This window comes from Bombyx mori, chromosome 2, assembly GCF_030269925.1.
Source record: "Bombyx mori chromosome 2, ASM3026992v2".
NCBI lineage: Eukaryota > Metazoa > Arthropoda > Insecta > Lepidoptera > Bombycidae > Bombyx > Bombyx mori.
In genome coordinates this window covers 2,527,971-2,554,805 of record NC_085108.1, presented here as the reverse complement: position 1 = coordinate 2,554,805, position 26,835 = coordinate 2,527,971, and the positions used below count along the sequence as shown (strand labels likewise).

Here is a 26,835-nt window from a genome sequence, read left to right as displayed (position 1 = left end):
TTTAAAATAATGCGTAAACGATACATTAAATCAATAAAGAAAACATTACACACACTACATACCATGTATTTGACGCACACACGCATGCATACTATTTATTGTCAAACTTTTGTTCTTGACGTCTGTTGTCAAATTGAGATTAAATATTCTTTGTCTTTGTTAATATTTTTTATAGTGTAGTCTTTGCGAAATTTGTGATTATAGAAGTATAAAATATAATCATAATAGTGTACAAACTTACAATTCCAATTAATTATAGTCGAATTTCGACTACTGCGGGACCTCTAGTAAACTTTAAACTGTTTTAAAAGAATGGTGAAGGAACACTACTTATCTTCTTAGTGCTGTTTGTTTGCATCATCATTTATTATTTCCATACTGTTGATGTATTATGTGTATGTAAGTGTATTATTATGTATATAATTGGTATATAAATATAGGTATATATTTCATATTATATGTAAACGGTATATATTTTGTTTATTGTATGTATATATTTTCTGTAATGTATTATCTATAGTACACCGCAACATACCTGCTATATTTTTTTATATTTTCCAGAATTTTTATAAATTAAACGGTTGTCTGGAAGAGATGGCTTTTAGCGATAAGACCGCCTATTGTACAAATGTATCTGTTTTTTTGGTTGTTTTTTTGAATGTAAATTGTGTTTTGGTGTGCAATAAAGTGTATTCTCTCTCTCTCTCTCTCTCTCTCTCTCTCTCTCTCTCTCTCTCTCTCTCTTCTCTCTCTCTAATAAATGCAAATATGAATGTAGCCAAAGCCACTAGGCAATTCACCAATAAGGCGATCAAAAAAATAACCTTCTAATATATATTGTAACATACCTTTCGAGGTCGTCGTGGCCTAAAGGATAAGACGTCCGGTGCATTCGTATCGAGCGATGCAACGGTGTTCGAATCCCGCAGGCGGGTACCAATTTTTCGAATGAAATACGTACTTAACAAATATTCACGATTGACTTCCACGGTGAAGGGATAACGTCGTGTAATAAAAATCAAACCCGCAAAATTATAATTTGCGTAATTACTGGTGGTAGGAACACACGTGAGTCCGCACGGGTAGGTACCACCACCGCGCTTATTTCAGCCGTGAAGCAGTAATGCCTTTCGTTTTGAAGGGTGGGGCAGCCGTTGTAACTATACCTTAGAACTCATATTTCAAAGTGGGTGGCAGCATTTACCTTGTAGATGTCTATGGGCTTCAGTAACCACTTAACACTAGGAGGGCGGTGAGCTCGTCCACTAAGCAATAAAAAAATTAAAAAATATGTAAAACACTAACTGTTCAATTTAAGAAAATTTTAGTATAACGATTGATACTCTATTTATCAGGTTCATTGATTTTATTATGAGTACACTAATGTTTTTGATATCTTAAAAAAAACTATTGATAATCGCAATTGCATCAATACCTAATAATTAAATAAAATAATTAAATAATAATTAAATAAAACAATAAATATTAAACATAAATACTTTTCAAGTAAAGGCGGATAATCATTGTTGTTAACTCAGTAGTTGTTAAAATTGTGAGAACAAAAAAAAAAAAATTTTTAAAGAAGTCTTTATTAAAGTAAATTAAAAATTATTGCATTAATATCCGTAGTTAGCTCCACAACCGCATCCGCGGTTCACACCGCTGTAGGCAGCTGGTGCGATACCAGCTCCATAGACAGGGGTAGGGGCTGCGTTATAGACAGGGGCAGCAATGGCAACAGCTGGAGCGTAACCAATACCACCTTCAGCTGTTATACCAACGGCACCGTCACCACAGCTGGAGTTAATACCACCAACACCAGCAGTGGGGAATTCACCGGCGACAGCTGCTGTACTCAGGAACGGCAGATTACCGCAGACACCCACGGAACCCTCGTAAGAATTCTCAGAAGTCACGCCCAGGCCGGTAGGAGCTGCAGACGAAGATACGACAGCAAGAGTACCTCCATGAGAGGCTCCGAGGGCGCTGGCAGCTGCGATATCATCACCGAAGCCTCCACAACCAACGCGACCGTTCCATCCGTAACCGATACCATCATAGCCCAGACCATCGTAGCCAAGGCCGTCCCAACCGCCACGGTATGCTCCAAGACCAGGACCGGCTCGGCCAAGACACTGGCCCAAGGCAGACTGGAAATAAACAATATAATACTTCAAAACGATATCTAAGGATTTTTTTTCTTTTTTTAATTTTTTATTTATACAGCCCACCTGTTAAGTGGTCACTGAAGCCGAAAGGCATTGCTGAAGATCTAAGTTCTAAGGTTTCAGTATAGTTACAACGGCTGCGCCCACCCTTCAAGCCGAAAGGCATTACTGCTTCACGGAAGAAATAGGCAGGGTGGTGGTAACTACCCGTGCGGACTCACAAGAGGTCTTACCACCAGTGGTAACAGTTTAACAGTATCTGTCGCTAGAACGGAAAGATCTGTCATCGTCAGGCTTCACCAGGCTCTCATTATGATGAGCCATTTGATATCATGTTCTCAAGAATGATATCACTGCTCATCATGCGATATCATCGACGCCTTCAGTTCTAGCACTAGGAGCAGGCTTGGGGACACCGGTAACCGTACTCGTCGAACTCGACAAAGAGGTTGACGTGCAACCTAACCCACGCATCAGCCCGCTGAGTTTCTCGCCGGATCTTCTGAGTGGGTCGCGATTCCGATCCGGTAGTAGATTCATTCGCGAAGCACTTGAGTTGTTAAGTCTCCTTCGGAGGCGCTCGGGCAGTTGTTAGCAAATCCCACCCCTCCTGGTTGAACCTTTGCTCGCCCACCTGTCCTGCTGAAACTGGAAAGGCCTTCGGGCCACCAGTAAACTTTCAATCATAAAAAAATGCGATATCATAGCTCATTGTTAAGCCTTGCGAACAGACAAATTTGATTTGTTAATAATGAAAAAAAAACATTTAACTCACCTCTAGAAAAAGTGCTGAAGCGAAAACTAGGATAGCTTTAAATGCCATTTTTCGTATGTATTCTAAATAGTTTGGAAAGCTACAAACTTGTGGACGCTGTTACAATATTTAGTGGCATTAAATACAATAGAATTTCATCATTGGTCATTGCGATTATTTAATTTCAAGTATGTTCAATAATTTGTTGGTACACGCGATAATGATAATGATTTCTGCAATTAAATTGTAATGACGACGAACCGATAAACTAGTATTACCAAAATAACAACGATATATAAAGACTTTGTTGTGATTAAAACAACATTGTAACTAAAGTTGACCTTTGAAAACAACCAAATATGTCTAAACTTGTTGTCTTCTTATTCTGCATTCAAGTTTGTTTTATACAAGTGAGTCTTTTTTATCTTATTTGAGCTATATTATACATTTGGATTTGTAAGCTAAGAGTTAGTGAGATTTATTTTTAAGATCCACTGCGGCTCAAAGTGGATGACGTTTATATTAGACACTAACTGTACCCGTCCGCTTCGCTGGGAATTTAAAATTAACATGATTATTTCTCACCCCAACAAAGTTTCTCATCATTAACGCCCCCGCGACTGGTGTCCAACATTCATATAAATATTAGCCTATCCATTAAGTACATATATTTTCTACATGGACACAAAGTTTCAAGTCAATCGGATGCATGGTTCAGTAGTTATAACGGAACATCCGTAAAAACCACTGTAGATTTATTTATTAAATAATAAATAATAATAATAAATATTTACTAACAGTCACGCCACGTTAACTGGTCCCGTGATAAGTTCGTAAAGAATTTGTGTTACAGGTACCAGATAACGGAAATAAATATAAGATTTTTATTATACACATACACATATTTAATATACATCCATAACCCTGGAAAAGACATTTAGATTTATCGTACAAATATCTTCCCTTGGCGGGATTCGAACCCGCGACCCCCTTGTGTAGTGACCATGTCACTTACCACTACACCAGACGGCCGTTAATATTAGTATAGATGTATAGATAAAATACCGCTACATGCAATCTGACTAATGTAGTGAGTGACATTAAGTATAAAATGTAAGCATTTTTGGGTGGCGCCTGAGAGTTGCGGGCTCCCATTAGTATAAAAGTATTTGAGACGAAAACTATTTCAAAGTTCTCCAATGATCCAAATTAATCCAAAGTTTAGGGTTTAAAGTTTAGTGGTTGAAAGTAATTGACATAAATGCTGAAGTTCTTTTCTATATTTTCCAGAATGTGTACAGTCAGTGCTTGGGTCGTGTGGGTCCCGGTGGACCTCCTTTAGGACCATATGGGGGACCTCTCGGTGGGCCTGGATATGGTCCTGTCGGGTACGGCGGCTGTGGAGGGTACGGCGGCTCCGGCATCGGTAACGTGGCCGTGGCTGGCGAACTCCCCGTGGCAGGCTCCACCGGTGTAACGGGACAGGTGCCCGTCATCGGCGCGGTCGAGTTCGCGGGTCCTGCCTGCGCTGTCGGTTCTGTCTCCATCTCTGGCGCATGCGGACCCACCTGCGGATGCGGCGGTTCTCCATTCTATTAGCAATCTATATTGTAAATAATTAAGTGTTATTTTAATCACATAAGTAAAATGTTGGATGTACATAATATATTCAATTCTTTTATTTTAAAGTGGGTGACCTAAATTAACCTGTATTCCATTAGAATGTAATCGAAATTTTGGAGTTGAGCCAAATTAGTAAATCGTGTTGAGTTTATCAGTTTATTAATAGTTTTTTTTATAATTTGAATAACCACGAACTTTTAAAACAATACAAAAAAGAAGTGTGGTGTCGTGGGACACCGGATAGGAACGAAGTTCCTTATTATAAAAATATTAATTTAAAGTTCTATTCGAGGTATAAAGAAAATAATTATTCGGGTATACATTTTTATTATGATTTTTTTATTGATAAAAATAAAAAAATAAAACTACTTTACAAAGCTCAACAAATCATTGACTAAACAGTTTTGATTTAAGGACAAACATTACACTAACAGATTTTATTCGAAGCTGTTTATAGAGAGATTATAAGTAGAATAGTACATAGAGATTATGTACATAGAGGTACATAGCGATAGTACATAGAAGTATAATATATAGAGATTATGGAGGGTATTTTTTTCCTACCTATTCTAGTAACCTCGAGGGGCTATTCTAGATTCGTTGAGCTAGTAGGTGAGCTCATGGGCTCAAACCTGACGACGTTGCTAACACGAACCCTAGCAAGAGCCGTGCTTCGCAGAATAGCGGTAGGCAGCGGCTTGGCTAGCGGTAGGCAGCGGCTTGGCTAGCGGTAGGCAGCGGCTTGGCTTTAGCGGTAGGCAGCGGCTTGGCTCTGCTCTTGGCATTGCTCAAGTCCATGGGCGACGGTAACCACTTACCATCAGGTGGGCCATGCGCTCGTCTGCCTACAAAGGCAATAAAAAAAAAATCTACCGCCAGATCGGAAACGCGAAATTCAGTGGGCTGTGTCTGTGGGTTAATTTACTCGCCGAGTCCTTCGTCGCAAGCGACGGGTTCAACGAGACATGTAGACCGGTGCTTGGGGTACCTAAAAGTACCGTTAGTGGTTCGGGAGTATCCGAAATGACGAGCTTTGGGCGACGTCGACTGCTTTCCATTCGGTCTTCATGATCGAGAATGTAGTTACCGGCCGCCACGATGAGGGGGTTCTTGTGTCGTGCCGCTTTCTCGAAATGGCGCACCGATGCCGACTGTAGATACTGATAGACTCTAGGTCCAGGTCGTCGTGGAGGTCGATGTGTCTGACGTACCACGGGGCTCCGACGGATGGAGGGTAGAAGTAAGAAGAAGCATCTCAGTATATCAAAAAGTGTCGACTAAAAGGCAGCCAATTAAGGTGGCGCCATGGTAGCAAGTGGAAAGATTTTAAAAACATTGCCATAAACTATTAGAGTAGGATAATACTGTCGGACTGGCAACGGGTGGGGAACAAAATACTGGAGTAGAGACCTCGTACTGGACGTCCTAATGTGGGCAGACAATCAGTAAAGTGGACCGATGACCTGGGAAAATAGATGGTTAGGACTGAATGCGCAAGACAAGAGACCGAATATAATGGAGTGCATAAGAGACCTACATTCAGGATTGGGTGGACACGGTTTGTAGAAGAAACGTTGGAATTTCGGCATATATGCATATCTATCTAATAGGGGTTACAGTATGAAATTGCCGTTTTATTGTAATATGTACTTCGAATTGCCAACCTTCATGGTTTGAGTTTATTGAGTGAAACTTTTTTCAAATAGTACCTATGAGGTACCTACCAAATGGTACCTTTTAAAAAATGTGCAACTTTAAAAAATGTGTAATTACTGGTGGTAAGACCTCTTGTGAGTCCGCACGGGTAGGTATCACCGCCCCACCTATTTCTGCCGTGAAGCAGTAATGCGTTTCGGTTTGAAGGGTTGGGCAGCCGTTGTAACTATACTGAGACCTTAGAACTTATATCTCAAGGTGTGTGGCGCATTTACGTTGTAGATGTCTATGGGTTCCAGTAACCATTTAACATCAGGTGGGCTGTGAGCTCGTCCACATAACTAGGCAATAAAAAAAAAAAGCATTCGATTGTCGACTTGCAGTTGTTTTTTTTATTCAGCTTAGAAGAAAGATGGAAAATTCGAGGGATTTTTTAATACAAATTCCGACGCGGAACTAACGCTACAGAAACAGCTCGCAATATCAATGTTGCGTTTGGAGAGGGGACTGCTAATGAATGCACCGTGCGAGTTTGGCTTATACGCTTTAGTGGTGGAAATTTTGATTTGAAGAACGAGCCAGGTGGAAAACCCCCCACGCATGTGAATAACAATGTATTGAAAGAGATGGTGGCAGCCGATCCGAGCCAAACTACCCAGGAATTAGCAGCATGCTTTAACGTTACCTTACCAACAATACTGACTCATTTGCGTCAAATCAATGCCATAAAAAAATACCAAAAACATGCCTCATGTTTTGACTGATCTGCAGAGATTCTGCAGAAAGAAACGCGTGTTGAAACTTGGGTTGCCTTGTTGAATCGGTACAGAAATTAGGGAATATTGGATCGAGTTGTGACATGTAATGAAAAGTGGATTCTTTACGATAACCAAAGCGACCCCAGGTCAAACGAACAACAGTGTCCTAAACCAAAGCTTACCAATAAAAAGGTAATGATAGCTGTTTGGTGTTCTCAGCATGGTGCTATTCACTAAAGCTTTCTCCGATCTGGTCAAGCAATAACGGCAGATATCTACTGTGCCGAACTCCGAACAATGTTAGCAAAACTTGCAGCGAAACAGCCCGATTTATGAATTCCATTCCATTCCTTCACCATTATTGCTCCATGATAACGCGAGACCTCATACAGCACGAGAAAGCGTTTTACACAGGAACGGCAATTAGAAACCATTCACCACCCTCCGTATTCGCCAGACCTTGCTCCAACGGACTACAATTTTTTTCGTGATTTGGACAACTGTCTACGTGATAAAAAGTTTTTTGCCCAGGAGGCAATGATACCGTCATCTCGTTTTTACCATCGCACCGCCCGCCACCGGAGTAGAGTTCATCCATACTACCTGGAGCCACTGCGGTCATCCACAGTGCGTTTCCAGAGATCTTTTTTGCCACGTACCATCCGGCTATGGAATGAGCTCCCCTCCACGGTGTTTCCCGAGCGCTATGACATGTCCTTCTTCAAACGAGGCTTGTGGAGAGTATTAAGCGGTAGGCAGCGGCTTGGCTCTGCCCCTGGCATTGCTGAAGTCCATGGGCGACGGTAACCACTCACCATCAGGTGGGCCGTATGCTCGTCTGCCTACAAGGGCAATAAAAAAAAAAAAAGGCAGTACAAAATGCTTTCACACAGTTTGTAGAATCTAGATCACCAGAGTTCTATCGCAAAGGCATAATAACTTTCCTATTAGATGGCAGCAATGTATAGTTTTTATTGGTAAATATTTTGATTCAATATATATGTTAAATGAAAGAAATATTTTTCAGTACAAATCGGCAATTTCATACTTTAACCCCTAATATTAATACGTGAAGCAAAAATTTTGTATCCCTTTTTACGAAAATTGTGCGGACGGAGAAATATGAAATATCCCACACTTATAGTTTATATAGACATGGGAGTGCAGATTGTTAATATTTTTGGACAGCATTTCGGAATGACGTATCAATTTTGCAAGAACTCAAAAACTCCTCGCGGCTGTCAACCGAATGTCTTCGCAGATTCCTTGAACACTTCGGTGACTTTGCACGGAAGGATGGTAGCAATCTCAAGAGGCTCATCGTGACCGGTAAGGTGGATGGGAAAAGGCCATGGGGGCGCAGCCCAATACGTTGGTCCAACCAGAATAGATGGAGAAAGATCGTGCGTGCTAAGGTGATACAAAAGGTTGGTCACGACCCTCAGCAGTGAGGAATACGACGCAAGGAGGATATTAATTAACAGTCCATTTTCACGATCGGATACTAAAAATTGAGATTCTAATCGAAAGCATATCTAACTAATAGCATATCTAACTAACACTAATAGACCGGAAAATAAATGTTTTTTTAGAATAAAATAATTGGATATGTCTTAAAATTTTACTTTTATGATTAAGATAACCCTTAATTATTTACAAGTTAGTAATCTATGTTACTAATAGTATGGAAGACCGCCGCATCCGCAGGTGGGTCCGCATGCGCCAGAGATGGAGACAGAACCGACAGCGCAGGCAGGACCCGCGAACTCGACCGCGCCGATGACGGGCACCTGTCCCATTACAGCGCTGGAGCCGACCACGGGGAGTTCGCCAGCCACGGCCACGTTACCGATGCCGGAGCCGCCGTACCCTCCACAGCCGCCGTACCCGACAGGACCGTACCCAGGTCCACCGAGAGGTCCGCCATATGGACCTAAAGGAGGTCCACCGGGACCCACACGACCCAAGCACTGACTGTACACATTCTAGAAGAAAAACAGTTATTGGTTAAGCAGTACTGCAACTAATAGTCACACAAATACCGAATAAGACTGGCTTCAATCACAACTACTTAATTTTTTCAACCCCATTACTCGTATTAGTTCTAAGCTTATTTTCACATATTTTGCAGAAAAGTAAATTCTCAGCAAAATAATTTTATATTATTTATTAATGTTATTAACTTATTAAAAACGTTATACGTGCGCGCGCTTAAACACTTCCGCACAGGTCGATACCTAATCCTTACAATCAAACTGCGCAATAGTCGGTATTCCGACGTGCCGCACTTTAAACGCATTAATAGAGGGTCGATCTATCGACGGTTCGAGTTCAAAAGATTACAACTTACATGGAACAGGCAAGCCTGGATACAGATCGCGAACACAACGAAGTAAGACATTTTGAACGGCGGATTGAAAATAAAAAAATATTTTTCGAACGTAGCCATTTATAGTTCCGGAAATAAAGCTTTTTTTTTATCAATTTACACAACACCCGACCAATCTAAGGCAATCGATTTCAAATGACGTAATCATTAAAGTTGCCTCAGTTCTATGTGTTAGTAGGTTCGCTTATCTGAAAAATCGGTTCGGAGGCACGTACCGTCTCTGTTATAATACTGCTGTTACGTTATTGATAAAGATGTGCATTTTGATATAAAAGACCGGTCTTTAATTATCGATAATCATTATTAAGTTTTCTTTGACCGGTATAAAGTCATTTTCGCGGCATAATGCCTAGAATTTTGTTGATTGCGTGCGCTTTTATTTTCGTGTTTAAGGTGAGATGTTTATAATTAATTTACGCTTTGAGGAGATAGACCAGTCCAGATTTTGCTAGAGTCCTTAATCAAGCGAAACGCAGTCGTGTTGAGTACCACAAATCAAATGTGAACCTCCAATTTGGCATTTGTAGAGAATGCCTATGCACACCTACAATCCTTCAGTCGTGGCCCAAATATTCTATTTGAGGCCATTCTAGTTTTCAAACTAAAACGTATGATACCATTCTAGAAAATTCTGGAAAAATTCCGGAATAGGCCCATATTTGTGGCCGAGCTAATTTTTGTTAAAACCTTTACTGAATGCAAATTCTTGTTTTTGGCCTAAGCTTATCATTCGTTATTTGGGAATCACAGCGACTGGTCGCATATGACAGTATGCTAGTTGACAATATTTAGTTTGAGGAGAAGAACTGAAAATATAGCAACTAAAAACAGGTTAATCATTAAAAGTTCTTTCTAAATTCCGTTTTTATTTCAGTCTGCTGTAAGCCAATGTGCTGGCCGTATTGGTTCGTTGCGGGCTGGCCCACTCGACGGGTGGGGTTACGATAGTCTGGGCTATGATGGCTTCGGTATTGGCGGCTGGAACGGCCGCGGCTGTGGAGGTCTAGGCGATGAGATAGCCGCTGCTGCGGCGCTGGGAGCCTCTCACGGCGGCACGCTCGCTGTCGTCTCAACCTCAGCCGCTCCTACCGGTCTGGGCATAGCGTCTGAGAATATTTACGAGGGTTCAGTCGGTGTCTGCGGTAACCTGCCCTTCCTGGGTACTGCTGATGTCGCGGGCGAGTTCCCAACAGCTGGGCTTGGCGGTATCTACTATGGCTGTGGGGATGGTGCTGTTGCCATCACCGCGGAGAATGGTATTTCCGGTCTTTCTGGTTTCGGATACGCGCCGGCCGCCGCTGTAGCTACTCCCGCCTTGGCCGGTCCCACCATTGGCTACGGAACCGGAATCTCTTCCCTGGGCTACAATGGCGCTGGTCGGGGCTGTGGTTGTGGCCCAGCACCCTATGGCTACTAGTTTAATGAATGAATGAATGAATGTATTTTTTATAATTCTCCAATACAAATAAATAGTTTGCAAATTTTATGTTTTTTTTATTGGGTAGACAATTGAAAGAAATCAACACTTAGTTGCAGTAAAGAGCTCACCACGGCTCAAATCGATCATAACGTAAATATCGGTTTTTAACCTGAAGTTTATGTTTCAATTGTATGGTAATTATGCGGGCACTGGTCTTTCCCATATTCCTCTACGGGGCGGAAACATGGTGCATGAAAAGCTGCGATATAAAAAAGATCGATGCCTTTGAAATGTGGGTGTGGCGAATACCGTGGACTGCCACGAGAACTAACGAGTCCATTCTAAAGGAGCTAAATATCCGAAAAAAGCTCTCTTCCATCTGCCGGGAACGTGTTATGAGCTTTTTCTGACACATCATGGGGTCTCCCAGACATGAATTAGAGAGGCTCATAATTTCGGGTCGCATCGAGGGCAAGCGCGCCGCTACCAGAACACTACCCTAGTCAGATCTAGTAAGCGAAGCACTTGGTGGTAGCCTGTACCATGCGGCCCATGCCACCCATGATCGAACACAGTGGAAGAACGTCACGTGTGGTCGCGATTCTCAGTAATGAGAGAACGATACAGAAGAAGAATTATTCTGTCATCGTGGAGGACCTTTGTGAACATGCGTTAAGTGCGTATTTTATTAGGTAAATTAGTACCTGCCTGCCTGCTTGATTTGAGCATTGGCGTAGTCGTTACGCTCAGTGCCAGTATACCGGGCGGCTGGTCCTTTAGACCATATATGGGTAACAGCTGGCCCGCTGTAAGATATGATCCGGCCCGCGAGACATTTTGTAAAAAACATACTTTTTTGTAGCCCTTATAGGCAGACGAGCATACAGAGGTGGCCATAAATAAATAAAATACTAACAATAAAAGCAGATGAGGAAATCGCGTAATCATTTTTTTCGCATTTCTTTTTCATTGGAACCTCCCGCGGTGTCTATGTCTGCAGTAGTTTCTAGAACATCACAGCACAGATTCAACCTTAAAACTTAAGAATGAGAAAACGAAATTTCTATTTTATATCAACTCAATAGGTAAGTCAGCCTTTCCTAAAGTGGGCAATAACGTCCCCTAGTGAGCGTTGCAGGCTTAAAGGGGGGCGGTAAGAGACCCAGAAAAAAAATGGGGGCGTGGTGTAGAGGCTTTGGAGGCGATTTGTAACTTACATTTAATATCATCTATGTATTGTATCGACATTGATAATCTAGGAGGATTCTTAGACACCGACTGAGCTCTCGCTATAGTGGTTTTTAAATAAAGCAAGGCCAACTAGACGAGATAAAAAATGTAAACAAAGTTTCAGGAGTAAAAAACATTTTTATTTAAATAAATTATTACAAAGTTCGAATTTTAATCGCTGTCATCTGTACTAGACAAAGATGATTCGTCGGAAGAGTCCGAGTCAGATGTGTTTATGATAAAACTATTGTATTATTGTATTATCTCTCTGTATTATGTAAACTCTATTGTATTATCAATCGTATTGTCAAAATTGCTATAAAAACTTCGAACGCAATCCAAACAGGAATTAACTTGTTCACAAAATGGCGGACCAAATGTTGACAACTGCGGTACTCAGTGCTTTCCTGTACCACGAAACACACAACGACAGCTGTTGTCGACCAACTGACGCCATAACTGCGCGTACGAGTGATAAGGACAGAGATAATAATCCCTCGCTATCGCAATGTAACTCATGTAACTTTTTTTTATTGCTTTGATGGACGGACGAGCTCACAGCCCACCTGATGTTATGTGGTTACTGGAGCCCATAGACATCTACAACTAAATGCGCCACCCATCTTGAGATATAAGTTCTAAGGTCTCAGTATAGTTACAACGGCTACCCCACCCTTCGAATCGAAACGCATTACTGCTTCACGGCGGAAATAGGCGAGGTGGTGGTACCTACCCGTGCGGACTCCCAAGAGGTCCTACCACCAGTATATAGAATCCCAAATAGATCCCATTGCTATAGAAATTTTGGGGCTTCTGATCAAAATACCGCGACAATAGGTTTTGGCAGTTCTCTTGTGATGTTAACCTGTCACTGCCTAACGAATTCTGAAGAGACCGAAACAGGAGGAAATCTGAAGGTGCAAGGTCAGGACTATACGGCGGATGCATTAACACCTCCCGGGCCGAATAACCGTGCGGGATTCATTCCTAGTTATTTATTTATTATTACTTTTACAGTCAAATCTCGGAAGACGCCTAAAATGTTGTTGGTCGACATTTGAGTAGGTAAGAAAACCAAAATTTTACCTAAATTTTATAGATAGATTTGACCATACCTGAATACTCAAATATGGAGAAGCAACACCTTATACTGTGACCGAGAAAACTTTAAAATATTTGAAGCGTCCGGAATAATATATGACGGAGACCCTGGTGCTATAGTGTTTTTAAAATGATGACGTCAACGCCATTCTCTTCTTCATTATCATTGTCTTTCATAGTGACAGCAATTAAGACTCCCTTTTCCAATTCCAACTCCATTTAGTACATTGCAAGTGTACAACGATAACAACAGAGAGCTCCGCCTCGTTCGGATGCTCGAGCCGAAATGCTTTGTACGACAATAGTCACTCGTATATATAATAAAATAGTGAGGGTAGCTGAGTCATAAATTCTATTGAATACCGACTTATACAGTTGTTGGCATGCGGAACATTAAGGAAATAGTTAACTTTAACAAATCTTAGTTAGTTAACTAGGTTAGTTAAATAGTGACGCTGCGCCGACATATAATAAAATTTTGTGGTCATCAAATTATAAATATTCCCACTAAACTCGGTTTAAATTCGATTTTGCTGAACTCAGAAAAACAGAATAATTTGAGGTCGCCCACTTTAAAATAAAAGAATTGAATATATGTACACCCAACATTTTACTTATGTGATTAAAATAACACTTAATTATTTACAATATAGATTACTAATAGTATGGAGAGCCGCCGCATCCGCAGGTGGGTCCACATGCGCCAGAGATGGAGACAGAACCGACAGCGCAGGCAGGACCCGCGAACTCAACCGCGCCGATGACGGGCACCTGTCCCAATACAGCGGCGGAGCCGGCCACGGGGAGCTCGCCAGCCACGGCCACGTTACCGATGCCGGAGCCGCCGTACCCTCCACAGCCGCCGTACCCGACAGGGCCGTACCCAGGTCCACCGAGGGGTCCGCCATATGGACCTAAAGGAGGTCCACCGGGACCCACACGACCCAGGCACTGGCTGTACACATTCTAGAAAACAGAGTTAGATACATTGTTTTATTTAGATTGGAAGTGACAGTAGTAGGTAGCCGCTTCGCTGTGCCCTTGAGAATGCTGAGGTTCATGACCAATGAGATAGGCCATATAGTCATCAGTCTACATAAATGTTTAGAATACCATACCTTGTTTTGATAAAATTTACAAAACTGTCTCAGTATGGAATAAACCTTTGGGAGAGTTAATCACTAAGTATTAGACTCAGATACCTCTATTATAAATGGCCAGGGTTTTTGAGGTTTTTGATTGAAATGTCGCGAGCCCGAGCTAAGGCAATAATTCAAAACAAAAGTGGACCTTAAAGCTCCAGAACCCAAGGCTGATATCGGTTTGACGCTAAATGGACACCACAACGTAAAATTTCCGCTCTAATTTAAGATCGAAATATCTACTGTATTTGTAAATATATGTATAAACATATTTATATTTTTAAGATTGAAGAAATACTGGTGGCCCGGTGGCCTTTCCAGTTTCACCAGGAGAGGTGGGCGAGCAAAGGCTCAGCCAGGAGGGGTGGGATTTGCTAACAGCTCCCCGAGCGCCTCCAAAGGAGAGCTGACAACTCAAGAGCAGCTGCTTCGCGATTGAATCTACTATAATAGTTTTTAGTGCCAGTTGCTGAATTAGGAGCTTGGTAAGCTCAATCTCCTGAATATATCTCTTCAGACTTTTATCATATATAAAGCACATCAGATAGCTTCTGTCTCCAACGAAAAGTCTCGCTTCAGAAAAATCTAAAACTGTTATTGTGATTGTATAGTACTCACTTGGATTAGACAAGTTTGAAAGCAGAATAAGAAGAAACAGTAGAAATAGGAAGACATATTGTTTCTAATAACAGCAAAGTGCGAACTTAAAGTATTTCTAATTCGCATCAGACACTCTTTTATACTTTAAAACAAGCAATTTTCATCATTTGTATTTGTAACATTTATTACGTGACAGTTCGATGATAGCTATCGCTTTGAAGATGCCCCAACAATAATTGCCAAATTTCCGTATTAATCGGTTTAATTATCGCAAAGTCTGGTCGGTCACGTATTTTCGACTTAGACCACTGTTTCACCCATTATCAGATAACGGTTTTGTATAAATAGGAAGGTTGTTGGCTGAAGAGACATTCAAGGACTGGCGTTTTGAGGAGAGCGAACTAACAAAGCAAAATGTCTAGCAACTTTATTGTTCTATGTGTTTCGGCACTCTTTATTCAGGTATGGATTTGAATTCGCTGTCTTAATCAGTCGCAAAACGTTCTGAGCTCTGATTTAGATTTAAATTCTAAGGACGTACCTTCGACAACAGTAGCAAACAGGTAGCGGACACACAGTCATACAAAAAAATATTGATAAAATTTGATTTTTTACTGGTTGTAGAACCTCTTGTGAGTCCGCACGGGTAGGTACCACAGCCCCGCCTATTTCTGCCGTGAAGCAGTAATGCGTTTCGGTTTGAAGGGTGGGGCAGCCGTTGTAACTATACTTAGACCTTAAAACTTATTTCTCAAGGTGGGTGGCGCATTTACGTTGCAGATGTCTATGGGCTCCAGTAACTACTTAACACTAGGTGGGTTGTGAGCTAGTCCACCCTTCTAAGCAATAAAAAAAAACGAAAAAATAATAATAATATAATTTCTTGTAGTAATTTTTGGTGTTGTTTTACTTACAGTGTGCTGTAAGCCAATGCGTTGGTCGGATTGGTTCTCTGCGTGGTGGTCCCCTCGATGGCTGGGGTTACGATGGTCTGGGCTATGATGGCTTCGGTATTGGAGGCTGGAGCGGCCGCGGCTGTGGAGGTCTAGGCGATGACATAGCCGCTGCTGCGGCGCTGGGAGCCTCTCACGGCGGCACGCTCGCTGTCGTCTCAACCTCTGCCGCTCCTACCGGTCTGGGCATAGCGTCTGAGAACGTTTACGAAGGTTCAGTCGGTGTCTGCGGTAACCTGCCCTTCCTTGGTACTGCTGATGTTGCCGGCGAGTTCCCAACAGCCGGCCTTGGCGGCATCGATTATACTTGCGGCGATGGTGCAGTTGGCATAACTGTCGAGAATGCCGTTAATGGCATCTCTAATGTTGGGTACGGACTAGCTCCAGGCATAGTTGGACCTGCTGTAGCTGCTCCTGCCCTCGGCTACGGACCTGGAATCTCTTCTCTTGGCTACAACACCGCTGGTCGCGGCTGCGGGTGTGGGGCTAATTACTATTAATGATATTATAAATTAAATGATTTTTAATTAATCATGAGGAAATAAACGAAATGAGTTATATATATACAATTGGTTTTCTTTTTCTTGCTGTCCCTGCAAAACGAATATTATGCAACAGTTTTAAATTAAAATAATAATCTTCTTCTTCTCCTTTTTCTCCACCTTATCCCACTAGGTGGGCTCGGCACAGCTAATTTTTCTGTTCCATTCTCTTCCATCTGTTGTCATCTCAACACTCACTCTTCTCTCTCTCTCTCTCTCTCTCTCATATCGTCATTCACACACTCCATCCATGTCTTCTTCGGTCGACCTCTTTCCCCTCTACCTTGCTCTACCATTTTCATCACATCTCCTAGTCACATGCATCTTCTCTCTACGTATCACATGTCCGTACTACGCTAACCGTCCGCTCTTTAATTTGTTGATTACCGGGGCTACTTTCACACTTTCTCTGTTAAACTCATACTTTATCTTGTCCATTCTTGTCACTCCACATATCCATATCGACATTCGCATCTCTGCCAATTAAAATAATCTATATATTAATACGTGAAGCAAAAAGTTTGTACCCCTTTTTACGAAAATTGCGCGAACGGAGGAGTACGAAATTTCCCACACTAATAGAGAAGGAGTGCAGAATGTAAATATTGTTTTTTTTAATTATGCATAAAAATACATTAAATCAAAACATTAAAACACACTACCATGTATTTGACACACACACGCATGAATACAATGACTATTGTCAAACTTTTCTTATTGCTTATAGTCTGTGGTCAAATTGAGAATAGATTAAATAATTTTACCTTTATTAATATTTGTATAAAGTGTAGTCTTGGCGAAATCTGTGATAATAGAAGCAAGAGTTTAATAGTCTTTGACTGTTTGACAATCTATATATTAATACGTGAAGCAAAAACTTTGTATCCCTTTTTACGAAAATTGCGCGAACGGAGGAGTATGAAATTTTGATGAGAAGAAATGCACAATGCTAATTTTTTTTTAATAATGCATAAAAGATACATTAAATCAATAAAGAAAACATTACACACACTACATACCATATATTTGACGCACACACGCATGCATCCTATTTATTGTCAAACTTTTGTTCTTGACGTCTGTTGTCAAATTGAGATTAAATATTGTTAGTCTTTGTTAATATTTTTTATAGTGTAGTCTTGGCGAAATCTGTGATTACAGAATTACGAGTTTAAAATAGTCTTTGACTGTTTGATGATTATATAGAATCATAATAGTGTACAAAACTTATAATTTTAATTAATTAAATTCGAATTAATTTTTAATTTTTAGCCGACTAACCTAATAGGTGTATGGCTCTAATAAAGAATAAAAAAAATAAAAATAAAAAAATCGAATTTCGACTGCTGTGGGGCCACTAGTAATAATAATAATATGAAAATATGGCGAAACTAGAAGATATCGAGAGATGTGGTGGCTATCCATGTCGGTTTTCCATACGTCCTACTACCAGTAATATTTATTTTATTGCCTTTGTAGGCAGTCGAGTGACAGGTAAGATACCACCGAAGGATCAAAAAGGACCTTTTTTTATTGCTTAGATGGGTGGACGAGCTCACATCCCACCTGGTGTTAAGTAGTTACTGGAGTCCATAGACATCTACGACGTAAATGCCCCACCCACCTTGAGATATCAGTTCTAAGATCTCAGTAAAGTTACAATGGCTGCCTCACCCTTCAAACCGAAACGTATTACTGCTTCACGGCAGAAATAGGCAGGGTGGATTCAGATGAGGTCCTACCTCCAGCTATAGAGACAATGTGAAGAAGATGGCGAGGATGAATGAGGGAGCGGCCTAAAAATGAGATGTCAATTAATTGTTAGTTTTAATAAGAGAGAAGATTTGATTTGAGTACAATAAAACTACAATCCACTGAGTCAGTTTTTTTATTTTTTTATTATCCTTGTAGGTAGACGAGCGTACAGCCCACCTGATGGTGATTGGTTACCGTCGCCCATGGACTTCAGCAATGCCAGGGACAGAGCCAAGCCGCTGCCTACCGTTATGTACTCTCCACAAGCCTCGTTTGTAGAAGGACATGACATAGCGCTCGACTATGCTACCACAAATTAAGGATGATGTATACGCTAAGTAAAGCAAAGAAAAAAGTATATATTATAATACATGGACAAAGTAAAAATCAAAAGGTTAGCTTAAAAAAAAAGAAATTATGTGGTGTCGTGGGACACCAGGTAGGAAGGAAGTTCCTTCGGTTAATGTAAAATCGACACAAATTGCAAAAAAAATCGTGCTCAATTTTATGTAGGTTTTCTTGATTTTTTTCTTAAATTTTGCTGATTAGTTTTTATTTAAGTACAAGAAAGTATTTAGGAAATTCAGTATTTTAGGAAATAATAAATTACTTAACATAAAAAAAACAACGTAATTCAAATTATCAACTAAAATAACAAAATATGTCTCTTTATTTTTGTTTGACAACATAAAATTACATAGAAATAGAAAAATAGAAATAATAATAGAAAGAGAATGGATGAGAGAACGAAAAGAAAGAGGGAGAAAGAGAAAGGTATTATACACTACTCGCTTGTGTATGCGACTGTCGCGCCTGCGCACGTCTCATTTAACGGTTTTATTCCACGCACTTTTTTCCATGGATTTTTTCTTACTGTTTTACACACTTTATCACATTTTTTTCAGTTCGGTCGCGCAGCAAAATCCCTATCCCCTCCAAGCCTGCCGTAAGGAACTTCGTTCCAAAAACTTATGTCAATGCTGTCCCCACTAACTATACTGAGACCTTACAACTTATATCTCAAGGTGGGTGGCGCGTTTACGTTGTAGATGTCTATGGGCTCCAGTAACCACTTAACACCAGGTGGGCTGTGAGCTCGTCCAACCATCCAAAAAAAAAAAAAAAACATTCGTATCTGGCGATGCAACGGTGTTCGAATCCCGCAGGCGGCTACCAATTTTTCTAATGGTATTCCATTAGCAAATGTTCACGATTGACTTCCACGGTGAAGGAATAACGTCGTGTAATAAAAATCAAACCCGCAAAAATTATAATTGCGTAATTACTGGTGGTAGGACCTCGTGTGAGTTCGCACAGTTAGGTACCATCATCCTGCCTGTTTCAGCCGTGAAGCAGTAAATTACTGCCAGTAATGCGTTGTGGTTTGAAGGGTGGGGCAGCCGTTGTAACTATATTGAGACCTTAGAACTTATATCTCAAGGTGGGCGACGCATTTATGCTGTAGATGTCTATGGACTCCAGTAACCACTTAACACCATGTGGTCTGTAAGCTCGTTCACCCATCAAAGCAATAATAAAAACATCGAATTAATAAAATAAAAATAAAATATCTTAAAAATTAGACGGTAAAAGTCGCTCATTTTTAAATTTTCCGTACCAATTATCAAATTTTATAAATTTTTAAATGAAGATCTCAAGTTGATAAAAATTACTAATTCCCAGATTTTGGCTTGACCCGAACGGTATTTGTTGCGCGCTGGGGTTCGAGATAAATAAAAGTTCCACCAAAGTAAAATTTAAAACTCTAAATAGAGTTACGTGTTAATAACACTTAAAGCACTTACAGAGCACTTAACAATCGTAATTCGCTTCTTCCATTCCGCTTCGCTGTTTCGCTTCGAATAGTTCCGATTGCAAACTGACTTTGTGCTATCTCTTCAACGCTTTTATAGTCGATAAGACATCGCTAGATTTATCCAGAACATTCTGGGAATGTCGAGTAGCCTCGATGTGTGTTTCCGCTATCTGACAATAGATGGCGTTGTACTTCTCGAGCATTCTTTATGACATTCGTTTCTACTATTCGACGATAGATGGCGTTGCTCTTACCGGCGTAAAAGTAATATCAAATAATGATTATTTCCTACAATCCAATAGGGTGCGGTGTGGTAGATGTCAGATCACATCAGCTGAGCCCGCTTAAGTTAGTAAGAGAATCTAATCTAGTATTAGAAATCTGTACGGGTAGACACCACATGTCTTCCTACTTCCTACTTCCTATTAATGCCACAAAGCATTCCCGCATTCTAGTTTGAAGCCTGTAATATTCTTTAATTGCTGTAATTTAGAGTAACAATATATTATATAGTATGCTAAGCCAACCGATGGGTCGTAAAACGTTCAACGTCTTTGAGGGTTTGTTCAAAGCGATTAAGGTATTTTGTGAACGCTTTGAAATGAGGTGCTTAGACAACTCTACTCTACTCAATTCAAATTGTTTCACAGAATGCCAAAATTATAGACATGTCAGTGTTTGATGTATGAAGTCGCAACACTCTTGAAATCGCATTCCGACTTCTGTTTTCTCTACGACTCTGTGAAGTTGTTAAGGCTTCGTCAAACAGAACGCGTAATTAGCGCGCGTCAGAGCGCTACGCCATGACGCCGAGATGTGTTGTACTACTACGGTATCATACCGTCACACAGAGCGCCAGCTCTATAAGCGCTATAGCGCTGGCGCTCTGTGTGACGGTATGTTACCATTGTAGTACAACACATCTCGGCGTCATAGCGCGGCGTTAGTTTAGCGCTCTGACGCGCGCTAAGTACGCGTTCTGTTTGACGAAGCCTTTAAAGTACATTTTACAAAAACGTTCTAATTTGTAATCTCTTGCGCGTAATCATAATGTTAGTTTTCGTTTATAATTCGTGTAATGGATTTACGGAAATTGTGAAATTTAGCGATAAAATCCACTGAAAACTCGTGTCCGCGCAATATAATATGTGTTATTGCTAAAGAACTATGTAATTGTGTAATCTAAAATATTAAAATTTCAGTAAGTCTCATGTAAGGTAAGTTTATCGAATAATAACTGATAATAGAATATAAGGCTTACGCCAACAACTTATCTGTATGATGCCATAATTTCAATTAACTTTCCGTATATAAGACGTAATTCTTTATTTCAAATTTATTCCTTTTAATAAGAGCTCGAAATGGCCTTACGAACTGCACTTTTTTGCTTTTCTGCGCTCTTAGTACAAGTAAGTAGTTACAATTTTAAAAAGGTGGATGAGCTCACGGCCCACCTGGTGTTAAGTGGTTATCGGAGCCTATAGACATCTACGAGGTAAAACTCCGTCACCTACCTTGAGATATAAGTTCTAAGGTTTCAGTATAGTTACAACGGCTGCCCCACCCTTCAAACCCAAACGCATTACTGCTTCACTTCAGAAATAGGCAGAATGCTGGTTTCTACACATGCGGACTCACAAGACGTCCCAACACCAGTGATTCCCACCGTCCCACCTAATTTGCTTTTGTTTTATTTCAGAAAGTACACAGTCAGTGCTTAGGTCGTGGAGCAGCCGGGCCGTATCCCCCTTACGGCCCCGGCTGGGGGGCTTATGATGCCGTAGGATACGACGGGTACGCTCCGGGAGGATTCATAGGACTTGCCCCCGGAAACCTGGCGGCGTCCTGTGGCGGAGGTCTCGCTGTAACCAGTACATCACCAATAACTCCCACCGGTCTCACGGTGAATTCGGAAAACTCCATCGAAGGCACCGTCACGATAGTCGGTCAGCTACCGTTCTTGGGTGCCGTTGCTACTGATGGAGTATTCTCGTCTGCTGGCGGCGGGACGGTCGTGTACGGATGCGGTGATGGTGCGATCGGCATTACCAACGAAATGCCTATATCGGCGCCTACTGTGGGTCCAGGCTATGGCCCAGTCGGCAGACCTTACCCTGGTTTCAAAGGAATAGGGCCTTGTTAAGCATTGTTATAATTGTTATTATGATAAGTATATAAATATGATTATAATTAATTTATTGTTTCTGTCTTTACCTCTCCTATATTTAAGGCTAGACGGCATGAAAGTTAATTGAATTACTTAAAATAATAGTTTTTTTTTATTAAAGCTTTCAAAGTTAAGCATAAGCTCAGAAAAAAAGTTATGTTACGCACTATTGTATCGAAGGGTGAAAAGCTCTTTCGTTTACGCCACATTTGCGTCAGATTAAAATTTGAAAAAATATTGGTACCGAGTCCAGGCCACCCCCGACCGAGAGCCAGCGCTAAAACTATAAAAACGATCCCTTGCTGCGCCTTTGCCTCCTCTCAGACACAGCCCACTCCTCGTCGAACCCGTCGCTTGCGACGAAGGGCTCGACCAGCGAACTAAACCATAGACACAGCCCACTGAGTTTCTCGCCGGATCTTCTCAGTGGGTCGCGTTTCCGATCCGGTGGTAGATTCTGCGAAGCACGACTCTTGCTAGGGTTCGTGTTAGCAACGTCATCAGGTTTGAGCCCCGTGAGCTCACCTACTAAAGTTAGGGTTACGCTGAAATAACCCCTAGGGCTATCAGCTTAGGTAGGAAAAAAAAAGAAAAAAAAAGCCTTTGCCTCTTTTTTGTGCGTGGCGTTCGTGTGTGCGGTTCTTGTTGAAACATGTTTGGGACTTGTGTAATTTTTCGTTAATAGTAGATTGAAATCATTTTGTTAGAAGTATTGGTTAATTCAGTGAACTATAATTAGGCCAGTTCTGTGTAATTTATTTCTTATTTAACTACCTCACTTCTGATCGATAATAATATCATATCAAAAATCTTCTTCAGGTATTTGATTGGGGCAAACTTAATTGAAGTCTGATTAAAATCACCGAACTAATGATGCTAATACCAAAATAAAACGCACCTTTACAAAGATAAATGTCGCTTATTAAGCGAAAAGACGCTAAAACCACAAACCCTCGTCACTCCTTGATATTTAAGACTAATTTTAAACTTTAATTTCCCGTTCAGCATTGATATAATGATGATATGTTTGACGTTTCTGTACTTTATAGTTTTCGTGGTCACGGAAGACCGAGAGAGAGAGAGAGAGAGAGGTTTTTTTATTGCTTGGATGGGTGGACGAGCTCACAGCCCACCTGGTGTTGAGTGATTACTGGAGCCCATAGACATCTACAAGGTAAATGTGCCACCCACCTTGAGCGGTAGGCAGCGGCTTGGCTCTGCCCCTGGCATTGCTGAAGTCCATGGACGACGGTAACGGTAACGGGCCTACGAGGGCAATAAAAAAAAAGATATAAGTTCTAAGGTCTCAGTATAGTTACAACGGCTGCCCCACCCTTCAAACCGAAACGCATCACTGCTTCACGGCAGAAATAGGTGGGGTAGTGGTACCTACACATGCGGACTCAAAAGAGGTCCTACCACCAGTAAATAATTACGCAAATTATATTTTTTGCGGGATCGCTTCGTGGAAATCCTGCGTGGAAGTGGTCCTCCATCGTGCAAGTTATTCGTGGACTCGAATTAAGGATGTGTTTGATTGGTCTTACTAGACTGTCGCATCGGTCGTTACAACTACCTTAGGCTTCTTATGCTTTAGACTTCGCATTATGATTACTTTTTTTTCCTACCTATTCTAGTGACCTCGAGGGGTCATAGATTCGCCGAACAACTAGGCGAGCTCACAGGGCTGGGACTTTGCTAACACAAGCCCTAGCAAGAGAGTGCTTTGCAGAGTGTCCCGTCGGAACGAAAACGCGCCTCACTGAGAAGATTCGGCGAGAAACTTTGTGGGTTAGCAGTATGAAAGACTCAAAATTTAGCACATATACAAATAATATTGTTACGCGCTGGGGTTCGGGATAAATAAAATTCTACCGAATTACAAGTTAACACTGTATTCAACACTTAGAACACACACAGAACACTTTAAAATTCTCAATTCGCTTCGCTTCAGGTGATCCGTTCGCTGTTTCGCTTCGAGTAGTTCCGATTACTAACTGACCGCGTGCCATCTCTGCAACGCTTTTATAGTCGAGATGAAATCCCTAGAATCGTTGAGAACATTCCACAAAAGTCTAGCATTGTGTATTTCCGCTATCTGACAATAGATGGCGTTGTACTTCTCGAACGTTCTAGATGCTACTGGATCCTTCGATATTCGTTCGACTGTTCGGCGATAGATGGCGTTACTCTTACCGGCGTAACAATATTCATCGTTTGAAAACTTACTTCACGATCCCCTCAAAAATCACTTTTACCTTAAAATCTTAGTGAAGTTAGGTGAGATATGTTCACATTCAGTAGCTATGATCCAAAGATGACTACGTTCATCAATCACTGGAGCTGAAGCGAATTTTGGTTAACCGCTATCCCGTCCTTAATCATGAAGTTTTCATAATAATATGCTCCCACCAAAGTCTTAGATGGACCTTTGGACCATCTAGTTACCACAACAATTTCCCTACTATTTATTTGAATAATAAGCACACTAGCGTATTGCGTGCTTGATTATGTAAGATTGTAACTATACTGAGACCTTAGAACTTATATCTCAAGGTGGATGGCGCGTTTACGTTGTAGACTATTAAAGAACATCTGTGCAATAAAGCTTACTATAAAGTCTTATCTAGAAGATTGCACAAAGTGGGAATGAGTTGCTCGCTCCTGGCATTTCAATATTGTAGTAATTGTTACGTTATATTACTCATTGTAAAAAATTCATATTTAAAAAAAAAACTAATATTAAAAAATAAATAAATAATAATTTTATATGTAAAAAAAAAAAAAAAATGGCCGCTGAGTTTCTTGCCAATTCTTCTCAGGACGGAGGCTAGTTCTTGTGAATTGGCGGTAGTTTTTTTGACGTTCAACAAGTATGTACTTGCATTTATGTTGAATAAATTTTTTTGATTTGAAATTTTTTTTGATTTGATTTGATTCGATTTGATGTCTATGGCTCCAGTAAGCACTTTATATCACGTGGGCTGTGAGCTCGTTCACTGAGATATGAGTTCTAATGTCTCCGTTTTTACAGTACAACGGCTGCCCCGCCTTTCAAACCGAAACGCATTACTGCTCCACGACAGAAATAGGCAGGGCTATGGCACCTACCCGCGCGGACTCACAAGAGTTCCTACCATCAGTCAAAACCGTCGAAAAGTCATTGGTGCAAGCGTTTCACCATTATTATCTGATAACATGCGTTGACTAATAAAATTTCAATGATCACGTAATAAGTGCGTATTGCGTGCCTGATTATGTATGATTGATGATAACGCATTAATTTTCCATATATTAATGCTTGACAAAACCGAAGACAGCATAGTTCAGATCCAATTGGAACAATGGCCTTTAAAACACTCCTCATCTGTGCTTCGGCACTCTTCGTCCAGGTATTTTCTTTCTTTATTTTTATGGAATGTTTCATGTTTTTTATTGGGGGTAGGAGCTCATGTGAGTCCGCATGGGTAGGTGCCACCACCCCGCCTATTTCGGCCGTGAAGCAGTAATGCGTTTCGGCTTGAAGGGCGGGGCAGCCGTTGTAACTATATTGAGACCTTAGAACTTATATCTCAAAGTGGGTGGCGAATTTACGTTGTAGATGTCTATGGGCTCCAGTAACCACTTAACGCCAAATGGGCTGTGAGCTCATCTACCCAGCTAAGCAATAAAAAAAAAACTATTCAGTTTTAAGGATGTCCCCTGTTTTTTTTTTAATATGTAGCAAATTACTTAGGAAACGTTTTTAAATATTATGTAGAAGGATTAGAAAATCAAGTTGCAGATACCATCTAAAGGTAGGTTGTCTCACTTCAATGTGCGTGCTATCCCTTTCGTTTTTTATTTAATTCACAACTAAGCGAATTGAATTTTGACTATGTTGAGTAATTAAATGAAAATTATTTTGTCTGCAGTCTGCTGTCAGTCAATATCTGGGTCGCGTCGGTGGCTGTGGTTGTGGAGGGGTTGGCAATGGTTTGGGCTACGGTGGTATCGGCTACAACGGCTATATCGGTAACGATATCGGCGCTGCTGGAGCTCTAGGAGCTTCCAATGGAGGGTGTCTCAACGTCGTCAGCTCCTCTGCCGCTCCTACTAGTTTAGGTGTAGCCTCTGAGAACTCTTACGAGGGAACTGTCGGTGTCTGTGGTAATCTGCCCCTCCTGGGTACTGCAGTCGTCACCGGCGAGTTCCCTACTGGTGGTCTTGGTGGTATTAACTACGGCTGCGGTAATGGCGCCGTTGGGATCACCGCTGAAGATCGCGCCGGTATCGGCTACGCCGGCGGCCTCGGCTACGGATCTGGCTACGGACTCGGCTACGGAGGCTACGCCGGCAATGGATGTGGATGCGGTGGCGCCTATTGAATGCTAGAATATATATAAAAAAACACGTTTTTTTTGTAATAAATTCTTTTAAAAAAATATACTTTTTATTATAGATACTTCGACATAAATGGGAAACAATATTATTCAACAGCTAGGATCTAGAGAATTAGCTTACTTAGTTTTCGGAAAATCGCTTAAAAATTCAAAGGTAACATTAAGCAGATCGCGAATGCGGCAACCAGGGCCTTGAAACTATGATACTTTAAGATATATACCTTTAAATGAGCAATTCTTGTATATATATGTATGTAATCTGAATCTCGAAAACAGCTCCAACGATTTTCATAAAATCAGGGTTTTCGGGGGCGATAAATCGATCTAGCTACGATTTATTTTCAGAAAATGTTGTTTTATTCGTGTTTTCAATAATCAA

General features: G+C 41.0%; 8 protein-coding genes across 8 annotated transcripts; 5 read left to right on the top strand and 3 right to left on the bottom strand.

Moving 5' to 3' along the window:
* Positions 1–1,616: 1,616 nt before the first annotated feature.
* On the bottom strand, positions 1,617–2,991 carry Erb.2 (chorion protein gene ErB.2). The gene is made up of 2 exons (NM_001118908.1): positions 2,944–2,991; positions 1,617–2,150 (listed from the first exon to the last, which is right to left on the bottom strand). The coding sequence occupies exons 1-2, from the start codon at positions 2,989–2,991 to the stop codon at positions 1,617–1,619; spliced, it is 582 nt and encodes a 193-aa protein (NP_001112380.1).
* Positions 2,992–3,281: 290 nt separating this feature from the next.
* On the top strand, positions 3,282–4,521 carry Era.2 (chorion protein gene ErA.2). The gene is made up of 2 exons (NM_001118905.1): positions 3,282–3,332; positions 4,213–4,521. Exons 1-2 carry the CDS (start codon positions 3,282–3,284, stop codon positions 4,519–4,521), a joined length of 360 nt encoding a protein of 119 aa, NP_001112377.1.
* A 4,114-nt stretch (positions 4,522–8,635) lies between these two features.
* Positions 8,636–9,360, bottom strand: Era.3 (chorion protein gene ErA.3). Its single transcript, NM_001118906.1, has 2 exons — positions 9,310–9,360; positions 8,636–8,944 (listed from the first exon to the last, which is right to left on the bottom strand). The coding sequence occupies exons 1-2, from the start codon at positions 9,358–9,360 to the stop codon at positions 8,636–8,638; spliced, it is 360 nt and encodes a 119-aa protein (NP_001112378.1).
* Positions 9,361–9,693: 333 nt separating this feature from the next.
* Positions 9,694–10,765, top strand: Erb.3 (chorion protein gene ErB.3). The gene is given in 2 exon segments (NM_001118909.1): positions 9,694–9,741; positions 10,223–10,765. Coding segments are annotated over 2 exon segments (591 nt in total).
* Positions 10,766–13,756: 2,991 nt separating this feature from the next.
* Era.4 (chorion protein gene ErA.4) lies at positions 13,757–14,916 on the bottom strand. The gene is given in 2 exon segments (NM_001118901.1): positions 13,757–14,065; positions 14,860–14,916. Coding segments are annotated over 2 exon segments (366 nt in total).
* Positions 14,917–15,255: 339 nt separating this feature from the next.
* Positions 15,256–16,294, top strand: LOC101740388 (chorion class B protein ERB4-like). The gene is made up of 2 exons (NM_001118910.2): positions 15,256–15,303; positions 15,758–16,294. Exons 1-2 carry the CDS (start codon positions 15,256–15,258, stop codon positions 16,292–16,294), a joined length of 585 nt encoding a protein of 194 aa, NP_001112382.2.
* Positions 16,295–21,190: 4,896 nt separating this feature from the next.
* LOC101740255 (chorion class CB protein M5H4-like) lies at positions 21,191–22,101 on the top strand. The gene is made up of 2 exons (XM_004933182.4): positions 21,191–21,316; positions 21,607–22,101. Exons 1-2 carry the CDS (start codon positions 21,269–21,271, stop codon positions 22,048–22,050), a joined length of 492 nt encoding a protein of 163 aa, XP_004933239.2. The 5' UTR covers positions 21,191–21,268; the 3' UTR covers positions 22,051–22,101.
* A 3,317-nt stretch (positions 22,102–25,418) lies between these two features.
* LOC101740116 (chorion class B protein M3A5-like) lies at positions 25,419–26,441 on the top strand. The gene is made up of 2 exons (XM_004933181.3): positions 25,419–25,466; positions 25,989–26,441. Exons 1-2 carry the CDS (start codon positions 25,419–25,421, stop codon positions 26,439–26,441), a joined length of 501 nt encoding a protein of 166 aa, XP_004933238.1.
* The last annotated feature ends 394 nt before the right edge of the window (positions 26,442–26,835 follow it).